This window comes from Trichosurus vulpecula, chromosome 7 (assembly GCF_011100635.1).
Source record: "Trichosurus vulpecula isolate mTriVul1 chromosome 7, mTriVul1.pri, whole genome shotgun sequence".
Taxonomy (NCBI): domain Eukaryota; kingdom Metazoa; phylum Chordata; class Mammalia; order Diprotodontia; family Phalangeridae; genus Trichosurus; species Trichosurus vulpecula.
Genome location: NC_050579.1, coordinates 86208010 through 86232438, shown reverse-complemented (window position 1 = coordinate 86232438; position 24429 = coordinate 86208010). Strand labels below are relative to the sequence as shown.

Sequence of the window (24429 nt, the reverse complement as noted above, 5' to 3'; positions counted from 1 at the left end):
AGAGATCAAAAGATCATAGTTCTAGGACTAGAAGCTACCATCATTTTACAGATGAGAAAACTGTCTAGAGAATTTAGGGTTTCCCTAGCTTCCACTAACTAGCTAGGGGAAGAGGTGAGATTAAAACTAAATCCTGCAATGCAGCCCCATCCCCTCTTTTTACTCTTGCACCCCATTGGCTGGTGGATACCACAACAAACAAAACAAAACAAAAACCTGTTGTACAAAACATTTAGGAATCACTGGGATGTGATCTCTTCCTTATATGTCTCTTTTATGTAATTGGCATAAAAGGATTGTATAAAAGCTGCCACCTTTAGGCAGAGAGAGCAGCCAAATATGACCTTAGTTTTTTGTTCATATCATTTCTCCTTGACTGTGTATCTAGAGATTTCAGAACTTACTGGAATTAGAACTGGATCTTAGGATGAGTGGTGAATTATTATCTCACCACTATACATTTGAGTTATACAACCACAGAAATGAAACATGGCTACTTGTCCCTTATTGTAAGGGTAATTTATCACCTCTGTTTGTACTTTCAAATCTCAGGCACAAGTGGAACCTCAGAAATACTCTCTCACCAAAGTCTATGTAAGTACTGACTCTTTGTAAGTCAATATAAGTACTGACTCTTTGACTCTTATCAGCAATTCCTAACCCCTAATCATTTGAATTAATTGCTTATCACAGTTCTCTGAATAATTCTGTTTTTCTGGGGACATAAAAGATAAAATGCCTTCTGTGAACAAGAGTCCAAGATTCTGGAAGGAAGGAAAATGCCTCAGAACACAGTAGGGAATGGGCATAACCACCACATGCTACAGGGCTGAAATTCCATGGAAGATTGGCTCTATAAATGAGCTTCTCCTAGGGCTACGGGAAGAGCACCACCAATTCTGTGACAGCTTTGCTTCAATGAACCTTTCACCCCTGTTATCCTATAAAATCACTAGGCTTAGCTTTGCCAATACATTGGGATAGGAGTACCTCTGGTATTTCTAACTTCACTTGAAAAAGATCTATCAAAACAAACCAGCCCCTTACAGCATATCAGATATCTTCTAGGAGAGAAATTGTATAAAGTTGGGGTGGGCTGGGGTGGTGGCCTTTTCTGAGTAAATACAAGAAAGAGGAAGAGAATTTCAGTTGCCCACAGTTTCCTTACTATCAACTACTAAATGGTATTTACTCCAGGCACATACCAGTATAGATGCCCAGCAAGGTGTAGATTAACTGATCTGCTGGGCGCTTAGTACTACTGTTTGTAGATGTGCTGGTTGTAAAACAATCATTTGCTCCACAATTCATCAATTGTTCTTTTGACAATTCTCCTGTAAAATAAAAATATAAACACATTAGAGTACTAAGTACTGTCCCATTGGTTTAAATATTAAACAGAGGAATAAATCTCTAGAATCCAGCAATGGTAGATTACGACTCTGTGTGGCCATTGACACCAAGATTTCCAAAATCTTCTCACATAGTTTGTATTTTGAAAACCATCACTAGATTGACACTGGAGTTCTCCTCTGATGTTTCATCATGGATTGAAGATGACCCTCAAAGTCTATGCCAAACCAGCTGGAAACTCTGGCACCTTCTCCTGAGTACTGCCCAGACGTTAACTCTTATAAGCAATTCCCTCATGATTTGAAGTGCTTCATCTCCAAATATGGGACAACCAATAGACTGTTTACTATCTGAGAACCATCCTAGCTATGTCTGGGGAGCTCTATCCCCACAAAACCCTCTGGAATTTATCCTTCATTCATAGCCTCTCTGCTGTCTCAAGACCTAGAAGTCAGGGATCCAAGGTTTTAGTCGAAGAATAGTTTGTAGAGATGGATAGGAACATGACCAACATGTAAACAAATGTTTAAAAAAATGATACTATATAGCAGTACATATCTGAGCAAAGAAGGCCAATTCTGCTTTCTTTTCACTTGGAGATTTCTAGGCACATATCTAGTGTGTCTATTGCGTAACCTAGCACTGGAAATAGAACACAGTAAAAAGGACTGGATTTGGAGTCAGAGGACCTGGGTTTGAATATTGATTATAGCATTTCCTACCTATGTAACCTCAAGAAATTTATTTAACTTCTCCAGGACCCAGTTGGTTCACCTATTTTTTAAGGGGGGAGAGGGAGCTTGTAGAATCTCTTCTGGTTCTAAATCTATGATCACCTTCAAAAGGTTCAGAAATTTATTTCACTAAGTGATTCAAACTATAATTTTCTCCATAAAGTTTAGAGCCAGAGTTTAAAATAAATTTTGGAATTATTTCTGGATAGTTAGATATCACAATAGAAAAAGTGCTGAATTTGGAGTCAGAAAGACTTGGGTCCACCTCTGGTCTCAGATGCTTACTAACTGTATCACCTTGGGCAGGTCATTTAATCTCTCTGTGCCTCAGTTTCCTAATCTGTAAAAATAGGGATAAAAATAGCACCTATCTCCCAGGGTAGTTGTGATGATAAAATGAGATATTTGCAAAGAACTTTGCAAAACTTAAAGCATCATGCATGTTTGTATGTGTTTGTGTATGTATGTGCATGTGAGTGTATTTAGGTGAGAAAATGGTATAGTAGGGGTACTGAGGGAAATCGGTTCTCTCTTCTCAGTCAGATTTCCTTCTATATAATGTAGTGAGCTCTGACTTTCTCTAATTCTTTTTGACTCATAAATCCAATGGCCTTTTCTCAACCCACTAATTCCTAGGCAATCAATTAATCTGCTATTTGGCAACTTCTGTCCATCCCTCCCAGATCTCCCCTCTGCTTCTAATCAGAATAAACCTAATCCTTCTTCTGCATGCCAACCACTCAAAAACTTGAAGACAGTTTATGCTTCTCGTCCCATTCTCCATTCTCCTTGCTTTCTTCTGGACACATTCTCCAGCTGAATATCGTCCCTAAAATGTGGCACCCTGAACTGGACTCAGTGGCCCAGATGTGGTCTGATCAGACTAGAATGTCTATCACAGTATTATTACTGAATACTACGTTTTTCTTAAGCAATCAATTAAGCCTTTACCAATCATTGTGCTTGTTCCTGGGGATACCAAAGCAAAGAATGAAATAATCTCAAAACTCAAGGGGTTTATACCCTAACAAGGAAAACAAGTACATCTATAATTGTATACAAAAAGTACAAATGAAAACAAATGACATAATACATGGTAGCTTGGGAAGGAGGGCCCAAGGAGTTGGGGCAGTATAGGAAAGATTTCATGAAGTTGTTCTTTCTTGCTTAAAAGAAAAAGGTGCTTCTATGAAGCAGGGATGAGGAGGGAGGAGTGCAGCCATTGCAAAGGTATGAAGAGAGAAGTTGTAGGGTTGTGTTTTAGGACAAGAGAGAAAGGCAGGCTAAAATGCAAAATGTAGAAAGGGAAAGAAATGTATGGTGAGGTTGAAAGGTTGAAGTCAAGTTCTAAATGACTCTTTAAAAGCTGAACAAAGAAGTTTGTCCTTAAGGCAATAGGGAGCCACTGGAATTTGAGTAGGAAAATGATATGACCAGATCTAGCTTGGAAAATAGACTGCAGTGTGGATGATGGACTGGAATCCATCTTGAAGATCATGTTAGCTTTCTTGACCACACCACTGATTCATTATTAACTTTGAAGTTCACTAAAATTCATTGATTTTTTCCTAACAAAATTCTGCCCAGCTGTGCCTTTCCTGTCTTGTACTTGTGAAGCTGATTTTTTTCGCCTAAATGTGAAGCTTCACGTCTATTCTCTATTATATTTCATTACTTTTTTTGGCCTAATTTCCTTTCAGTCCAAATTTTTCTGAATCCTGACTATCCAGTGATTGTCCATCCCAAATTGGTGTCATCTACACAAATGTAATGATACCATTTAACCCTTTTTCCAAACCATGGATAAAAATGTTAAATCTCACAATACCAAGTGCAGATCTTTGGGATGACTTGGGGATCTTCCCAATTAATATGTTCTCATTAATGATGATTCTCTGGTTCTGTCAGTTCAGCTATTTAAAATATCCACATACTTGTACTGTAATTTATCTCATATCTATTTACTTTTTTCCATAAATATAATATGACAGACTTTCTCAAATTCTGGCTGAAATCTAAGCAAACATTATCTACAGCAAAGGTGTCAAATGACCATAATGTCACATTCCCAAATGCACCCAAACCAGATTAAAATGTAATTGGGAAATATATAACAAAATAAATAAAAATATAATAGAACATTTGTTGAATAATTTCAGACCCTGAGCCAAGATAGCAGCAGGAAAGCAGGGACTTGCTTAAGCTCCCCTCCAAATCTCTCCAAACACCTGTAAAAATGGCTCTGAACAAATTCTAGAGCTGTGGAACCCACAAAATAGCAGAGGGAAACAGATCTCCAGCCCAGGAGAGCCTGGATGGTCACCTAGAAGGGTCTATCGCACAGTTCTGAGAGCAGAGGGCAACCCAGTGTGGGCCATGCTGGGACAGACCAGACTCAGAGTCAGCCAGCCAGAAGAGGCCTTGGGGCCATGAAACAGCGAGCTGTGGCAGTTACCACACTTCTCAACCCATAATAGCCAAAGAGCAGGTTAGGGGGAAACTGCGGGATCGAGTTCAGAGTGGTCGGGCTGCCAGCTCTGGGGGTGGAGGAGGTCATGCAGTAGTGGCGGTAGCAGCAGCAGGAAGCTCCTGAGGCTGCCTCCAGAGCACCAGCATCAGCAGCTTCCCGAGTCCCTGGCTCACATAGTGGGAGGAATCTAGCAGCAGATCAGAGTGGGAATGCAAGGAGCGCTTTGTGGGCACAAAGGCAGATTCTCTTGCTGTGCCCTGCCTGGATCTGAATTGCGGTCCTGGTTGGCGGTTCTTGGGGGAGGAGGAACGCTGCTGTGGCAGAGCTTGCCATGATGGTGGAGTAGAAGTAGCTCTAAAAACAGCAGTGCTTGGACCCTAAAGCTTGGGACAAAATACTCTCTACTCTACAAGCAGTCATATACTGACAAAAAGCTCAAGGGTCAAGTAGTTGGCTGGGAACATGAACAGGCAGCGAAAATGAACTCAGACTCAAACTCAAACTCTAGATTCCTTTTTTGGTGATGAAGAAGATCAAATCATACAGCCAGAAGACAATAAAATCAAAGAGCCTACATCAAAAGCTTCCAAGAAAAATATGAATTGGGCTCAGGCCATGGAAGAGCTCAAAAAGGATTTGGAAAAGCAGGTAAGAGAAGTACAGGAAAAATTTGGAAGAGAAATGAGAGCGATGCAAGAAAACCATGAAAAACAAGTCAACAGCTTGCTAAAGGAGACCCCCAAAATACTGAAGAAAATAATTTCAGACCCTTTGTGACCTCATTTTGGGTTTTCTTGGCAAAGATTCTGGAGTGGTTTGTCATATCATTCTCTAGTGGATCCATTTTGTCAGGCAATCAGGTTAAGTGACTTGCCCAGGGTCACATGGCTAGGAAGTGTCTGAGGCTGGATTTGAACTCAGGTCTTAACCACAGGCCTAGTATTCATTGCACTGAGCAACTAGCTGCCTCACAATCGAACACAGATAATGTTAGTATGTAGTTTTCTAAGTCAATATACAGCTTATAGAAAACCTTATATAGGGTTTAATGGCTCTGTTTTTATCTGAGCTTGACATTACTGGTCTATGGTATTTTCCTGATCATCCCATTTAGTAACCACATAGGAAGAGGAAATAAGTAGATTGGAGCATGACCATGTTCTTGATGAAGCTATGATGGATCATTTTGAATGTCTTTTCTACATGTATACTAATCATGCCTTTAAGAATACATCATAAACTTTTGCCAAGAGTCAAATTAAGTTCACTAGCCTGTTAGAATACACTCTCTTACCTTTGGTAAAAATGGAGCCAAATCTGACCTTTTCTAATCCCAAAGGTACTTCTCCCATTCTTCATGATGTTTCAAAAATAACAGTAGTGGGTCAGCTGTTATCAATTTTATCAGCCCTTTTGGCACCCTAGGATATAGTTCAGCTGGTCCTGATAACTTGAACTCCTCAAAGGAAGCTTACTCTCTTACTCTCACCTTCCCAACAAAGCCAATCAAGAAGGATCAATTAGGAATCTGGAAGATAATGAGGAGAGTATGGTATGGTATAGAAGTCATGAGAAGAGAGAGGATTAAGAATTAAGGGGCGCCAAATGCTATAAAAAGATCAATGAACATGAGGCCACCAAAAAAGAAACAACTGGAGTGTGCAACCTGGAGGTCAATAGAAAGCTTAGAGAGAGTTTCAGTAGAGTGTAGGGTCTAGCAGCCACCCTGAAGAGTGTTGAGGAATGAGTACAGCCAGGGACAGTGGAAAGATGAATGTTGATTAGAAACGAAAGCTCCTTTCTACCATTAAGAAGTGTAAATACAACAATGATGTTGTCAAGACTATGAACTTTAATCTTAATTTGGGTTTTGTTATTGCAATAGTTATAGACAAAATGATATAAACTAGATTTCTTTTATTACCTACATAAAAAACTGCTAAGGTGTGTATCACCATAATGTGAAGCAGCTTTCTGCCTGATTAATTAAGAAAGAGGAGAAAAGCCATTCTGGATAGTCTCTCTTTTAACCATTATTGCAAAGTGTCACTATCTTGGATGGCCCAGGATTATGAAGCGATATGCTTGAAAACTTCAGGCTGACTTCTACGCCATGATTCTATGGCAATGTGTAGGTGATGAGAGAAGCAAAGGCAGTGGTGAGGGAATATATTTTGATCCTATTTTCAAGTGTTTAAGACAAACTTATGCTTCCTCTTTTCCAATTCTGCTTGGCAGATGACCAAGCACTCTCATTCAAATACAAAGAGAAAAAGCAAAAGAGAGTTATTATCCTAAAGCAGTTCCAACTTGGCAAACATTACATGCGGTCATAGCAGTGTGAAGTGACAAATGTGTCTCTGTTTCTTAAAACCCAGAAATTTTGTAATTCTTTCAGACCCTTCTGACAGCAGGCATTCTGGTATACTGGAAAAGAGCCCCAGGCTCAGAGCCAGAAGGTTTTGGTTCACTTGTCGGTTCTGTTGGGAATCTATGAGCAAGTCACTTAAACTCTCTGAGCCTTGGTCTCCTTATTCGTTTGGTGGGAAAAGTAATAACTATGTGATCTTTCTAGTCTTCTTATATGCACTTCTTTGTGTTACTCTTCTTCATGCACTCTACGATTCAGATGCACAGGTCCACCTGTTCCTCATATAAGATACTCCATCTCCTATCTGTACATTTGCACTGGAAATTCCCCCACTCCACCACAGAATGCTCTCCTTCCATACCTTCCTACATCTTCTGCAGGAGGGTTTTACCATTCCTCCTTACTCCCCAGTGCCTTCTCATTGGAGGTTCCCTTCCATTTACACAATCGTTTACATGCATGGTTATTTGTATGTTGTTTCTTCGATTCGAAGGTGAGCATCCATGAAAGAAGAGCCATGTTTTTACCCTTCCTAGTATTCAAGGTGCTTAGGACAGTGTCTGACACATAGTAAGCACTTCTTCCTACTTGTTGACTTACTGACTGCCAAGATTTTGATATTGGAATGAATGAGAGTGAGGAATCAAGGATGACATTGAAGTTATGAGCCTGGTTGAGGGTGATAGTGTTATTGACAATCATAGGGAATAGTTGTTGGAGTAGTTGAATGGAATATTAAGGCATTTGCTGCTAGGCTATGAAGAAACATTTCCTCCATTAGATACATTTTCCATTGGTAATGGGAGGGTGGTAATGGAGATGGGGAACAGATCAAGATGTCCTGTTGTCTCTCTTTTAGGATTTGTTATTTGAAAAGTGTTTTTAAATGGCAAAGCATTGTGTAAATGAGCTATTATTACTAAAAAATAATTTCCTTCCTTTTATCTTTGAATTTTTAGCATTAACACTGAAGATAAATGGGTATAAAGATATAATACAACACAATTTTATATCCAGGTTGCCCAAAGGCTGTTACAGATGGGTGTAGTAAAAGAATGAGTGCAAGTAAAAATTTTGATGCTGAATGACTCAACTGTACTAATATTCAAGATAATTGGCAGTCCCCAGTCCTCAGTACATACTATAAAATAAACAGTTGATTTGAAGATAATGACTATGTGTCCCATAAGCCTAGTAGGGAACTAGGGTGATTCCATTCATGTATGGAGGTGGGGAAAGAAAGTTAAGCTCCTTTTATATTGAGTAGAAAGTTTGAAAGGGCAAAGAATGACTAAATAATTCTCCAAAGTTCATTATATCTTACTGTGCTTCCTCAACATAGATGGAAAAGGGAATAAAGAAATATCCTCCTGACTGAATCAACAATTTTATAATAGATAAATGGTCCAAGGATATGAGCAAATACTCTTCAAAGGAAGAAATCCAAGCTATCAATAACCATAATTAAAAAGTATTCCCAAATCACTAATAATCAGACAAATGAGAGGTTAAGGACCTCTGAGGTTCTTACATCCACCAGATTTGCAAAGATTACACAAGTGGAAAATGACAAATTTTGGAGGGTCTGAAGGAAAACAGACATACCAAGGCATTGTTGGTGGTGCTTTGAATTGGTCCAGGCGTTCTGAAAAGCCCTTGGAACCATGCCCCCAAAGTCCATAAACCATGCATACTCTTTGATCCAGCAAGGCCACCACTAGGCCTATATGAAGACTGAAGATGAAGCATGTTACAGACCTCCTGATAGAGAGGGGATGGATTCAAAATTGAGATTGAACCATACATTTTTGGACATGGTCAGTGAAGGAATATGTTTTGCCTAACTACCTAAATTTATTACAAAGGTTTTTTATTTTCTTTTTGTTGTTATTTTTCAGTTGGAAGGGTAGAATGGGAAAGAGAGAAGAGCAGACATTTGCTAATTTAAAATCATAAAATTATTTTTAAAGACTGAATCAACATGTTTCCCTTGTTCATATCTATAGATGTTGCAGCCACTCTTGGAGCAGTATTTCAGCCAGCTCTATTTACCTTTGGGAGGCTCCTGCTGAAGCACCAGAGATGAAATCAAATTTCCCCAGACACCAGAGGACTGAAATATGAGATAGAAGACGCCAAAATACTGGTTGACGACATCTTTCCCAAGCTTTCCTGTCTTCTTTGCATAAATATTTCCACTTGTTGTAAGGTAAGTAGCCTCTGCAGACCACAGTGGGGCTGCTCCTAGACCTAGGATTACAGCAGCGGGGATTAAGGTGTACCTACAAAAAGAGAATCTGTTAGTTCAACATAAATATTTATCATTGAGAGAAATGAAGTAGCTCAGCTCTGCCTTGTCTGAACTCCCAAGATGCACCCCCACAAGCTGATTATTTGAAATATCATCACACCAACTCAGCTTTGAATACTCATCATCTTCCCAATTTCCTCAGCCTCCTCTCCCCTCTGATTGGAGGGCTGGAGGGTGGAGGAAGCACTAAACTTCTCCCCAAGCTTCTCTTTATATTACAGTAGGCACAATACGGACTTTCTGGCTCACCCTGCACTTTTGATCTGCAGCTCAGTTTGGTTTGACCTCCATATAACAAGATGCCCCTGTGCCAGGTGCCCCCGGCATTCCTATCTTCCGTTTTACCAGCTACCTTTTGTGTGTTGTCTTGCACCATTATTACTATAAGCTCCTCAAGGGCAAGGAATGTCTTTCATTTTCTTATTTGTATCCCCAGAACTTAGCGCAGTGTCTAGCACACAGTAGGTACAGTTTTTATAATTGAATTGAATAGAAAGACAAACCATTTACCATTGCACTTAAATGTGTAAGCAACATATGTTTTAGCTGAGGCACGTAGAAGAGAGAGAAGGCACTAAGTGACAACGAACTCTGGAACTGAAAAGTTCAGTAGATGTTTGTCAGATTTTTCAAACAACTTGAAGGTAATGAAATAATAAGAAAGCCTGAGCCTCCTCAGTTGGAATGCTGTGTGATGCTGTTAGGAATACAAGGAGGAAGGATACTATTGGACAACTGATCTTTTCTGGCCTCTTCCATTGTTGACCTCTACATATATCTGATCTATACCCAGTGAGCAGCAGAATGCAATCGGCCAAAGGTCAGGGCTTTTGATAGGAATTAGAAGAAGAGATATACCAGCTGGCATAGAAATTTCCAATAGAGAAAGTGATGTAGCAGCACATGGAGACTGTAATGGTCCACTTGCAGCCAAACTTCTTAATAAGAACTGGAGGAAGGAACATGGAAGACACAATCACGGATGCATATATAACACTAAGTGTAGTCACCCCTAGTCCTGCAGCCTTGTTAAGGCTGCTCTGTGAAAACAAAACAAACAGACAAAAACAGTTAGTTATACAGATTCAAGAGAGGGGAAAAAGAAAAGAGGGTTCTATTACTTGGGGTTTTTCCTGAAAAATTTTTTAAAAAATCAAATAAAATCTTTTTTGCTTTTTTAAAATAAATAAGTTAATTCATTTTACAGGCATTTAGAATCTATCCCTCCCATTGTCTCCTCCACCACCAACTGAGCAAAGAAAAACCTGATCATAAGGTATAGTTCAGCAAAGCAAATTCCCACATTGGCCATGACCAAAAATCAAGGTGTCTCTTTCCTTATTTTAAACTCATCAGTTCTCTGGCAGGAGGTGAGCAGTGTGACAAGTGCCATCTCTCAAGTTCCATGTGGTTGTCCAAAAAGAAAATACCCACCAAAATTTTATATCATCACATTTTGTAGTAGCAAAGAAAAACAAAGCAGATGCCAATCTATATGATTATATTAATTGTGGTACATAAATGAAATTGAATATTACTCCTCTGTAAAAAAAAAATAAAATAAAAAATTAATAAGAAAACAAAGAACCATGAGAGGACATATGACCTGATACAAAGTAAATTGAACAGAACCAAGAAAACATACGCAAAATGTCTACAAAAAATATAAAGAAGAAAAAATCAAAACTGAATGCTATAAAGTTGACATGACTAGGCTCAGCTTAGAAAAAGAAGAAGTACAAGAATGCACCTCCTTCTCTTTCCTGTGGAGTTGGGAGACCACATATCGTGTCTCACTTGGTTGACAGAGGAGAGAGATGTATTTGGAAATTAAGGTCACATGGAATGAAATAAAACATTTTTTAAAATCTGTTTAGGGAAAGGAGGGGAGAAAGCCTATAAAAGCTATCAAGGTAACACAGAGGTAACATAAAAGGAGTGAATATTCTGGCTGCACACCGACGTAACCATAATTGAACGGTAGGACATAGTCATGGAGCTACAGACAGGTTTATATGTACCAGAAAAAAATGAAATCCAACATGGTTTTTTCTCCCTCTTTTTTGACTCAAATCTCAGGAATAAAAATTATGCCTAATGAGATGTTTTGAAATCCCACCCAGAGAACAGATAGTCACATCAGAGTTTTCTCTACACAGATTCTAAATGAGAAAATAGACCTGGCGAGAGGCAAATAACACTTTTCTCTTGAACTCAAAGCAGATAGACAGGAGCTCTCATGCCTCTGAAGTGAAATAAGAATATCCAGACCCAGGTTTTAGTTTCCAAAGCAAAAATATCATCAATGAGCAGGGTTAGGAATAGACTCAAGCATATGGTAAATAGAGAAAATAGCAAACAAATCCAAAGTAGCAATCGATGATTTATTGAACGTAGTAAGATTACATTGTACATCTGAATCTTGTTCCTTATGGCATTTCTACATTAATCTTCTCTTACCTTAAAACTCAGGCCTTCTTCTCTTGCCTTAACTTCCTCTCCTCTCACTGGCTTCTAAACTTTGTAGCCTGGCTGCTGAGCTTATTCCTCAACAGAAACTGCTCTCTCCAAAAACAGGAGTCATCTCACAATGACCAAACCTACTGGTCTTTTCTCAGTCCTCATCCTTCTTGACTTCTCTGAGCATTTGAAAATGTAGACTGCTTTCTCTTCTTGTACTCTCCTCTCCCTGAGTTGTTGTGATGATGCTCTTTCTTGGTTTCTTTATCTTGACTATTGGAGTGCTCACCCATATCCTGCCCACTCACTCTAGGCATACACCTAGGCTCTCTTGTTGGCCTTTTAATCTTTTCTTTCTCTACTGTCTCATTTAGAACTTATCAACTCCCATAGGTTCAATTATGATCTCTAAGTATTACTCCAATATCTAAATATCTTTGTCTCCTGAGCTCTGGCCATACCTTTCCAACTGCCAATTGGATATGTCAAAATGATTGTCCTGTAGACATCTCAAACTCATATCCAAACCAGAAATCATTTTTTCCCAAAAGTCCATCCTAAATTTCCCTATTTTTGTCAATGACTCCACTATCCTTCCAGTTATCCAGTACATGAGCTCAGTATCATCTTTGACTCCTCACTTGCACTCATCTCACACATCCAATTAATTGTCAAATTATCCTGTTTCTACCTCTAAAATATCTCTCACTCACATCTATCCTCTTCTTCCTACTCACACAACGACTACTCTAGGTCAGGTCCTTATCACCAATTGATTAGACCTTTGCAATAGCCTCCTGTTCATTTTCCTTGCCTCAAGTCTCTCACCACCCCAATCCATCCTTCATTCAGATACCAAAATGATTTTCTAAACTTTAGGTCTGACTATCCCCCCATCCCTACCCCCATCACTCCCCACACACTCCCCTAATCATCTCTAGAATAAAGTATGAACTCCTGTTTGGCATTTAATGCTCTTCACAGTCTGGTCCCATCTGACCACTCTAGTCTCATGACATACTTCTCCCGTTGACGTGCTCTATAGATACTTTATTTATACTGGCCTTGTTATTTCTTACATATAACACCCTATCTCTGTGACCTTTGCAATGATTCTCCTCTATCTCCACAACGGTCTTCTTCCTCACCACCACTCTTGGAATCCCAGTCTTCCTTCAAGACAGATCAACCATCTCTATCTGTATGAGCTGATTCCCGGCCTGCTAAAGTTACCTTGTATCTGCTTTCTGTGTGTTGTGTATATACCTACATATGTGTATGTTGTTTTCTCTATTAGAATGCAAGATCTTTGAAGGCAGAAACTAGTTTATTTTTGTCTTTATATCTCAGGTACCTAACCCAGTGCCTGACACATAATTGATACAAAGTGCCTAAGTAAAGTGGTTAGCTATTTTATACTGTTATTTAATAACGTGCTATATTTTTATAGAAGAGAATCAATATTCATTGATTCATGTACTCAATATTCTGGTTTTGCAGCTAGCCTTGCTTGAGGTAAAGCTCAATGATAAGATTCATGCTACCGTAACAAGCACTACCATCTCCATCTAATTTTAAACCAATCAAAATGCAAGAGCCTTCTAAATGTAGGACATTGCAGACAGAAGAGGAATAAGACCTGGCCTCCCACCTTAGTAACCAGGCTTAGTGCCTTACATGAACTAACTCATCCCTAAAGGGTGTATTCTAAACCTTTCACCCTATTAAATTCAAACAAACATCACATCTAGCCATGTGTTGGCTTTGTAATGGATGGGAAAGTGATATGAGGAAGAAATTTATGAGGACAACACCAGGATTGTTCAACAACACCTTGTCAGATCTGTCTCACTCTTCACAATGAAGATGATGAGGTTCAGGAGTTGGGTCACCCAGAAAGAATTCAAGAGACAGACATTCTCTTAGTCAAGAGAGCTTTATTGATGCAAAAGCAGAGGGCTAGGAGGTACTAGTAGTCTGCAGGAAGACAGGAGTTTGTTTTTATACACAATTTTTTGAACATTCAGCCAAGAGCAGAATATGCTCCTATGTGAGTGGTTAATTACAAGGAAAGGAGGAGGCAAGAAAGAGAAGCAGGTGTGCTGAAAAACATTTCAAGGATGTGATCACAGAACAAGGAACTAGTTCTAGTATGGGGGCTAATCACATATACAGAGTATGGGCTAAGGATGCAAGGTTTTTGTTGTCTGATAGAGGTTCCTATTACTGGTCAGATTTAGATGAGGCCCTCAAAGTTGCTGGGCAAAAGTCAGCTTGTCAATACCCTCCCAGTCTGTGCTTTTTTTGAGGGGGCTATGCTATCAAAGTAACACACCAGAATTTCAGGGCCCATGTAAAATTTTTTGTTTGTTGTTTCATTCAGTCTTGTCCTACTCTTTACGACCCCATGGACCACAGCATGACAATACTGTCCATGGGATTTTCTTGGCAAAGATACCAGAGGGGTTTGCCATTTTCTTCTCCAGTGGATTAAGGAAAACAGAGGTTAAATGACTTGCTCAGGGTCACACCACTAGTAAATGTTTGAGGCCAAATTTGAACTCAGATCTTCCTGACTTCAGTCCCAGCACTCTATCCACTGAGTCACCTCACTGCCTCCACAAATTAATTTGCCAAGGGCAAAGGGAAAATTATCCGTCATGCCCTGACCACAGTGAAGTTGCTAAATACAATCAGATAATTATAAAAGGCATCCTTTCTCCCCAATCCTGTTACCACGATTTATCACTAATTCATTCTATACATTAAAATGGCTTCCAAGAGCTAAAATATAAAACAAACAAAAAAACATGCTGGGAACCCATAACTTATACTTAATTTGTGCGGATACTCTCTTTGTTATCTATCTCTTACTTCTTGAAACTGTCTTCTGGTTTAGAAGTTGAGACACCACAATCTTTAGGTTTTCCTTTCACCTTTCCAACCTTTCCTTCTAAGTTTTCTTTATTTGGTCTAATAACTCAACCTGCCCACTTTACTGTAGAACTTTTCCATGGTACTATCCTTGACCTTTGGTTCTTCACTCTTTGTACACAATTCCTCTGAGAGTTCAAGCACTCCTGTGACTTTATTTCTACTCTGCGTTGCTCATACCTCCTCATGGATAGTTCCATATTTCCTCCTGACTATAACACTTTGATGATATGTCCTTACTTTAAATTAATACATCCAAGATTGGTCTCATTTTTTTCCAAAATTGACTTCACTTTTCCATCATGATCCCAGGAAATCAGTTGGCTTTGTCTCCTTCCTTTTGCTCCCCCTCCATGTTCAATTAGTCACTAAGTCCTGTCAATTTTTCCTCCATATTATCTGCCTAATCTCTCTCTTCCTTTTCAATACCATTGCTACCATCCTGGCTAAGGACTTTAGCATCTTCCACCAAAGCTACTGTAATAAGCTTCTGTTATTCTTGCCACCAGCCTCTTCTAACTCCAATTTGTTTGGCACCATTGCCAGATTAATCACCCTAAAAGATGGAGAAGCAGCTTTTGGAAGAGTGGAAAGTGTAGGGGACTTGAAGTCCAAAGGTATCGGTTGGAATTTTAGCTCTACAACTAACTATCTGTGTGACCTCTGCTAAGAAGATTGGCATAAATGATCTACAGCTCTATTCCTACTCTTAAAACTATGACTGCTTTTTGTATCTGTTCCCTATCTGATAACCTTAAATGGTTTCCTTTTGTCTGGATGATAAAATTCAATCTCCATAAACCGCTATTCGATGCCATCTGAAATGTAGCTCTAACCTATGTTTTGAGTTCTCCCTAAGCCTGTAAAATTTTGCAGATGGGATCTATCTTTTAGGCTAGTGCTGCCTTTGGCTCCTATATGTCTCTGCTGGGCATATAGATCAAGTGCTGGCTAAGGCAGTTTCTGGGCTCTTTTAGCTGCTTCCTTATACGAAAGCCATTTAGGTTGACTAAACCTGCTTTTGTAGAAAATGGTCCATTCCAGATTTGGCTCTTACATGTACTCTGCCTCTTATCATTAGGTATCTTTTCATAAGTCTATATGTCTTAGCTCTCTAATTAGGTTCTAAATTCTGTGAGAGCTCACATATCTTTGTATCCTTCACAGTATCTTATGCATAGTAGGTGCTTACTAAATACCTGTCGTTTGATTGGTTGAAACTATGGGCAAGGGAGAGCAGTTCCTTAGAATATCAGGAAGATGGGAAAAAATCAGTTATAACTCATGTTGGCACAGCTCTTCAAGCCTTCTCAGAGCCATGAAAAAGAAATAGATGGAGGGAGACAAGGCTAACAATCGTGTTTAGCCTGGTCACACCCTAAAACTGCGGGCAGGAAGGAACATTTCCATAGAGTATCAGAAGCAGAAAGAAGAAATCAATGCTAAATCATGTTGACTCGAGCACTCTAAGTTTTAGTAGCACTGTCTCACAACCCACTGAAGTAGGTCGCACAAATAGGATTATTTCCATTTTACCAATGAGGAAATACATTAAGGTTCAAAGTGAAGGGATTTGCTCGGGGTCACACAGTCACACAGCCTTGATTAGAACACAAGTGTTGCTAAGTCCATTTCCCAAACTCTTCTCACTCTGCCATATTGCTTCTTTTGGGGGTAGATGTACTAGTCTTAATTTATTATATAAGGAGTTGGGAGTAGAGCCAGTTGTTCAGACCTGAGACTGTTTTCCTATTCTTGAGGATTAGCTATTGAGCTTATCCCATTGTATGCTACTGAAAACCCTACAGCATTTCACTGAATTGGTATTTCTTCACCACCCACAGCTTTGCTACAAATCAAAAAGGTGTGCGTTGGTCATTTGAGCCTGATCACAAGTGGCTGAGAAGAGAGATTTAAATCAGTAAAAGCAAAACTTAAAATGCCAAGTCTATATTCTATGTGAAGGAGCCCACTGACACTGAACCAATATTAATGTATGTAAGTGGAACAAGCCCTTTCCCCTCCCCCTATGCATATATCCAATCTGGTAAGACTCGAAAATATAATTATAGAACCTTCTTTCCAGATTGTGTCATATGAATAGACCTAGGAACCTGTGCATATAGATCTCCATCTCCTCTCTTTTGGGCTCTTCCTCTAGTCTTCCCCCCTCCCATATTCCCTGGATGATTTCAGTTAATGTTGTAGGTTATTCAATCGACAAGCGTTTATTAAGTACTTGCAATGTGCCATGTGCTGTGCTGAGCCCTGGCAAAACATTTAAAGAAAAAACAGTTCTTGCCCTCAACAAGCTCACATTCCAAAGAGAGAGCCAACACATAAATAAATAAGTACATAGAAGATACATACAAAAATGATGTATGGTAGCTTTACATGGAAAGGCCCAAGCAACTGTTAATTTAAAAGACCCACTATTTAATTAAAGCTTATGGTCATTACAAAAACCCTTTCTTTACTTGGGACTTTTTGTTTGGGACATCACACCATTAACTTCTGTTTATTTAGTGGTGATAGGCTTCCTGAACTTAGCTGTTCATACTGGCTCACCCAAGCTTCCTGTTGAGAGAGAGAGAGAGAGAGAGAGAGAGAGAGAGACAAAGAGAGAGAGAGAGACAGACAGACAGAGAGAGAGAGAGAGAGAGAGAGAGAGAGGGAGGGAGGGAGAGGGAGGGCAGAAGGAAGGAAGGAAGGAAGGAGGGAAGAAAGAAAGAAAGAAAGAAAGAAAGAAAGAAAGAAAGAAAGAAAGAAAGAAAGAAAGAAACAAAGAAAGAAAGGAAGAGGGAGAGAGGAAAGAAGGAAGGGAGAAAAGAAAAGAAAGAAAAAAAGGAAAGAAAAAGAAGCTGGCTGTGACTAGTGCAACCTAGTGATTGTCAGTCCTAAATTAGGTCTTAGAGCTGGAAAGGCCCTTAGAGATCTTCTAGTGCAGTCCTTTTCTCTTATTTCACAGATGGAAAGTGAAACCAAGATAAATGAGTCAGGCAGGGATTCATTTGCATAACAAGCAGACAAAGTCAAGTCTCCTGACTCCTTAGGCTTTATTGGTCTGCAGGTGTTGGTGGTTTCAGCAAATAGTTAATAGCCTAATATGTTTAGAGCTTTGAGATTCCTTTGGTTGGACTCCATGACCAAGGATTTCTGAATAATTCAAGTGACGGGTTACTTAGAAGTCAATGAATTGAAAAGCACCGAGTTGGCAACAGACTCCAGTATGTTCCCAAGGAAGGAATGACCAGACCTCAAAATTTTCATAAAAGATGTCATCCAAGAGTTGTAAAGCCTGAGAAGCAGTTAGGCTCATTACATAATGTCAAGGTATTAGAAAATACCCTGTTTTCCAGAGCTAAGGCTCAGTAAGCAAGCTGTGTCCTGAGCTTGGCATAACAACAATCCTTTGTACTCACTCTCTGGATGATCTCAGCCACAGCAAAATCCCAGAATTGTTTTATATAATTATTGTATTGCTTTGATCAACACCAGGTGTTCTCTGAGCTCGGACAAGCACCTCCTATGAATCAAACTTGTCTCATTGTTACTGTTACCCCTCATTGTCAGGACTACAGCTCGCTGCATAGCCATTGGTGTAAGTATTGAGATTTGGCCACACTAAAGGGGGGGGGGCCCTAACTAGGGGCAGGGCCCTGGCATGTGTATCCTTGCTGGCAAGCCGTTTTCCTCGCTTTGAAATTAAACTTATGTTTAATTCCTGACTCTCCTATCTCTAGCCTGTTCTGTTCATCTGCAGCCATCCACAGGTTGGAGGCCGGTTCCATTCGATTGACAGTAAGAGCAAGGCGCAGACTCCATGTAGGGAGGTGGCGTGTTTGGTAGAGTTGCTGGGCCTGTAGTCAGGAAAACCTGAGTTCAAATATAGCCTCTGATACTAACTTGCTGTGTAGTCTGTGTAGACTTCAACCCCATTTGCCTCAGTTTCCTCAACAGTAAAATGAAATTAATAGTAGCTCCTACGTCTCAATATTGTAAGGATGAAATGAGGTATTTGTAAAGCACATAACATGGTGCCTGGTACATAGTACCGGCTTTATAAGTGCTAGCTGTTACTATTATTATTAATATCTTGATACCTATACATCAAGAGAGCCAGAAAGAGGTACCCATCAAGTAGACATTTCATGGAAGATTTATAAGATCTGGACAACAGCCCTACTGAATGAGTGATAGGCAGTAATGGGTGATACAATCTGCATGAAAGTATATGGAAGGGATTGTTCCAGGCCTGGGACTGCAAAGATAAAAAGGATATATAGATCCTTGTTTCAGGGATCTTCTAGTCTAGTAGAGAAGGTGACTCTTCAGATAACTCATAAAATTATAACATGGTTAAGTATATAGCAGAGGTCAAAGAGAGTATACTTCTTTAGGATTCATGGAAAGAAAGTAAGTTCTTGCTGATGGATTGGGAAAGGCGAACCCTGTAGCGTACAGAGGGGCTCTATCCCCTAAGTCAGAGCAGCCAAGTAAAGGCCCAAATGTCACAGTGTGTACAGTAAAAACCTCAAGGCTAGTTGTTTGTAGTAAAAGCAATCCTTTCCTCTGGATTCTAAATCTAAATTTGCAAACACTCCTTCTAGCAACTCCCAACTCCTGGGGGAAGTGCTGAATTTGCAGCATCATTGGACTCATGCCCAGACCTTACCCATGGTCACAAAATCAGCTGTTGTCCCCTATCTGAGGGGAAGCTTTGTTATTCAAATGGTGAAAAGGGACACCCGTATCTCTCGTACTCTATGACCACCTTAGTGAACTTTGCATCCTGTGAGCAGAGAGGCCTATGCAACATTAGACTCAGTAACATTAAAAAAAAAACAGCTTATGCTCTTCAGACATGATTATTGAAAAGAAATATCAATACCTAGTTTTATGTTGTTAAATCTTAAAAAGGATAGTATTTTGAAAACTGAAATAGAAAGGTATCTCAAGGAAATTGGAGCATGATTCTTTTAAAAAAATAACATTATCTGTAGTTTTATTCTTTAAATTGAAGTGAGGCAGCAGCCCTAGAACCAAAGTAGAAGATGGGTAATGACAAACTCAAAACTGGATTTGAGCTTTTGGACAAATGGATTTCCAGTTTTTCTTTCTTTTTTGTTTTATGTAACAGGAGGGAGGATAGCCAGTTTTTTTTGCCTTCCCTGTTCACTGTCACTGAATTCCAGATTCTGAAAGAGCTCCTTGGCTCAGTGATTGAGTCTTCTAAATAGTTCTTTGGATTTCCCTTCAGAGCCTAATAAAGTGCTGTCATGTTGTAGTCTAAAGCAGTAGTCTCCAAGGTGGGGGAATGTACATCCCTTGTGGGCTCGCAGGGGATGATCCAGCAGAGTGTGTGAAGAAAATGTTGAATTGAGGAGAGCAGCACAGTTGTTCTAGCTGCTAATAGCTACCACCTGCCTCTGCCACTCTTATCCCCCTATATGTGCTCCAGGGAGCTCCTCTCTAGATACACCTGGCCCCAGCCCCCAACTGGGGGATCATAGCTTTAGAGCTATGAACCTTAGAGGCCATCACATCCAACTCCATCTTTTACAGATGAGGAAACTGAGGCAAGTCAAGTTAGGAGAATTGCCTGGGCTCATGTAATTAGTAACTACCTAAGGCAGGATTTGAACCCTGGTCTTTCTGATTCCAAATCCAGTCTCCCATTCAATATATTACATTGCTTTTCAAGGTTTGAACCTCAGCTCCTCTCACCTGGAAATGGCAATAATTCTTCTTATAGTTCCTACTTCAAAAATCTGTGAAGCTTGAATTTGTGAAGCAACTATGTATTTAGTACTTTAAAGCATCATGTAGATGTCAGTTGTGTTGCTCACTAGCTCACGATGCTGGTGAGCACAAAAACATCATCAGAAATGCCAATGAATATTGCAAATTATAATGATGTGATGTTCAGTTCTTTTTAATCATGTCTGTCTTCGTGACCCCATTTGGGGTTTTCTTGGCAAAGATGCTGAAGTGGTTTGCCATTTCCTTCTCCAACTCATTTTACAGATGAGGAAACTGAGGTAAACAGGGTTAAGTAACTTGCCCAGGGTCACGTAGCTAGGAAATGTCTAAGGCCAGATTTGAACTCAGTAAGATGAGGCTTCCTGACTCCAGGCCTGGCATTCTATCCACTGTGATACCTAGCTGCCTTATAAACTGTGATGCTAAACCTCAAAAAGCTCAGTGGGCACTATATCGTCAATGAATACATTCAGGGTCAGCTAAAATAGCAATTAGACCATATTGTAGCTAAAAAGTTTTTTATTTCAGGAATACCACAAAGAGGCATTGCTCAAATTGACATCTTTTCACATCTCTTTCCTGCAGAAGTATCTGAAATACCTTTAACATTAAACAAACAAACAAACAACATTTCATTGAACAATCTTTTAAAAAAATCCCAAGAAAAGCAAATGCCCCCAGAAAGGCATCTCATTTTATACCAAGGTATAAATGACTGATATGTTTTTTCTGCCAGTAAGTAGTTTTTGATAGGAGAAGGCGCCAGGACTAGTAGAAAAAGGAATAACGTGGGAGGACACACAAGAGAGAAAAAGAAGCACAGAGACAGAGCTTTAACTACTTCACAAGTTTGCTCAGGGTCTAACCTGAAAGCACCACCAAATTTTTATCATATTTTAATGGATTCATATGATAGAATCTGACCTCAAAATCAAAAGGTTCAAAACACAAGATGGTTCGTAACGTAAAGAAGGCAAGATATCACATTCCGAATCATTAATCCCAGGTCTTCGTAATCCCCATCCAAGAATTCAATATCATTTATTTCATAGATACACTAATACAGTGTTAGTGGAGTTATTCTGGGGAACAACATGGAACTAAGACCAAAGGACTATAAAACCGTATATTCTTCGATCCAGCAATACTACTACTAGGTCTGTACAAAGGGAAAAAATAAAAAATGAAAAGGATGCAGATGGACAAAAATTTCATAGAGGGTATTTTTGGGGTGGCAAGGAATTGGAAACTGAGAAGATGCCCTTCAAGTTTTGTTATATGATTGATTATGATATGCTATTGTGCTGTTAGAAATTATGGAGACGGGTTTGGAAAAACCTGGGAAGATTTATGTGAACTTGATGCAAAGTGAAGTGAACAAAGCTAGGGGAACATTGTACTCGGCAACAGCAATGTTGTAATAATAATTGACTGGGAAAAACTTAGCTACTCTGATCGATACGATTTGTTGTTGTCGTTCAGTCATTTCAGTTGTGTCCAACTCTGAGACCCCTTTTGGGGATTTCTTGGCAGAGATACTGGAGTAGTTTGCCAATTCCTTCTCTAGCTCATTTTTCAGATGAGGAAACTGAGGCAAACAAGGTTAAGTGACTTGCTCAGGGTCACAGAGCTAAGAAGTGTCTGAGGTCAGATTTGAACTCAGGTTGTCATTATTCCAGGCCCAATGCTCTATCTGCTTCACTACTTAGCTACCGTTTCACTGCCCCTGATTGAAACAATGGTTTGGGACAATTCCAAAGGACTCAGGAAAAATGCTATCCGCCATCGGAGAAAGGAGTGATGGGCTCTGAGTGCAGACTGAAGCATATTTTTTTCACTTTTTTTCCTTGCTTTTTTCTCACAATATGCCTAATGTGGAAATAAGTTTTGAATGACTTCATAAATACCATGGTTATTGTATTTTGTGCCTTCTTAATAGGTGGAGGAGGGGTTTAGGGAGGGAGAGAATTTGGAACTGAAAATAAAAATTAAAACATTTAATTTAAAAATGTGATTTCTTTTGTTGGTAAGACCCAGTGAGAATGTAATTGGGAAAAACAGTCCTAGAAATAAAATAAAAATATTGCACTTTAGAAGATCTTAGAAAAATGTATACCAACTCAATTGAAATCGATCTCACTTCATTCTGTTCATGGAACATTGCTCTCCTATTGAGAAGAGATGACCTCTAGTACAGTCTGATACTGTCTGTGTGGCCATGGGCAAGCCACTTTGATCCTTAGGCGGTACCTACAGAGGCCCAAGAAATGGATAGGTACACTGATTCTTTGAAGACCTCAAGGTATCTAAGTTAAATACACACACCTACCTGTAAATTCTGAAGAGCTCCATATGCTGTAAATAGAAACAGAAATCCAACAGCTATGATGACAACATTCTTTAAGTTGCTCTCCATTTTGTTTATTGAAAACCATCAACCATCAGCTGAGGGTATAAATCTATAGTTCCTGAGCTTCAGCAGAAAAAAGGAGTCTGGGCTTTGAAGTGATAGCCTCTCTTCTTCATCTAAAAGAGAAAGAACTCATGTTAGGCATTGGGGCTAATTAATAAACTTTCTTATGATGAACACATAATACTCCCACAAAGCACTCTCAATTATTCACTTTCTCTAGAACACCAATAGGAATTTTTCCAACAAGCCATGACTTTTGACAAATGGTATGCTTTTCTTTCTTTCTGAGTAGACAAGGTTCCACAATCAAATGATGACATTCATATTGTGATTATGGTGAGGGGGCATCATTGTAATGGGTAGAAATTGGCATGGTGGCACAAAAAAAAATGAAAACCATTTCATCCCCAAATAACAAAGAGTAAATACTAATTTTTGCTCCTGAAAAAGCCAACATGATTATAAGGCAGTGACGATCAAAGATTGCATTATTAGGAAACACAAATGACTAATATGGAAATGTTTTACATTATTACACATGTATAACCTATATCTATGATTTCTTGCCATCTCGGGGGCGGGGGAAGAGAGGGAGAGAAGGAAGAATAGAATTTGGAACTTGAAACTTAAAAAAATGTTTTAAAAAATTGTTTAATATATTATGGGGAGGGGGAATAAAATAAATGTTTTAAAAGATTATGCTACATAGCCAAAGCAAGGACAATAATTTTCTCCATATAAAAACTTAGAATTTTACATTCGAAAGTTAATTTCTAAAAGCCAATTTATGCAATTTAAAGATAGGTTGGGGTTCGCATGGCAACACTTATGAGCTATGGCAAATGTAACCAATGTGTATAGCAAAAAAGATAGTGTGGTCTCTATGTCCCTCTTCCCTTCATTGCCTCATACAAGGTGAGAAGGTAGGAAGGGAATCATGCAGATTGAGGAGAAAGACTTCAGTACCATTCTTCATTCTAAAGACCCACCCAGGATACTAATCAATAAATAATCCCTGGAGTAAAAAGCTGTTGGTCCCCAAGGCTAATACATCCAGGAGACATGGCAGACTACAGGATTGTAGATTTTGGAGGTAGGAAGGAGCTCAGAGATCTAGCCCACCTCCCTAACCTTATTGATTGGAAACCTGGGGCCCAGCAAGGTGGTGTGATTTAACAAATGTCACACAGGTACTAAATGACAGAATCATGATTTGATCTGAGATCTTTGGATTCAAGATCTAAGCCCTCTTTATACTGGTCTTATCTAATCTGCATATGGGAATATTAGGTCAAAAGCTAGGGAGATTTTATAAAGGAAAAAATCAGGAAAACACTAAAGAGAGAAAAGTTAAGCCAGGATAACATTCTCTTAAAGTGCTGAGATGCTAGCTGCAATCCCTCCCCAGTCAGCAGAAGGCAATGAGTCTGTGGACTTGAGACACTATTCTTTTTTCTTCCATGATGTCACTAGACCTTGTTTTATATAAACTTTGTATCTGCTCTATCATCCAGCAGTGTTTTACACACAACTAATACTTCTTAAATGTTGTTACTCAAAGGATGAATCAATATGTATCTATCAGTCACCCACTATTTGTTTGGTGCTGTGCTAGGCACT

The 24429-nt window shown here is 39.3% G+C and overlaps 1 protein-coding gene across 1 annotated transcript in view; it reads right to left on the bottom strand.

Annotated features, from left to right (window-relative positions):
• The window catches only part of LOC118858051 (protein unc-93 homolog A-like), a 40039-nt gene extending 17117 nt beyond the window's left edge, over positions 1 to 22922 (bottom strand). The window contains exons 1-4 of the mRNA XM_036768478.1: positions 22726 to 22922; positions 10098 to 10279; positions 8981 to 9210; positions 1206 to 1334 (exon numbers count right to left, since the gene is read on the bottom strand). Coding sequence (XP_036624373.1) covers positions 1206 to 1334; positions 8981 to 9210; positions 10098 to 10279; positions 22726 to 22812 — 628 coding nt within the window. The 5' untranslated portion in view covers positions 22813 to 22922. The remainder of the gene's footprint in view (positions 1 to 1205; positions 1335 to 8980; positions 9211 to 10097; positions 10280 to 22725) is intronic.
• Between the last annotated feature and the right edge of the window lie 1507 nt (positions 22923 to 24429).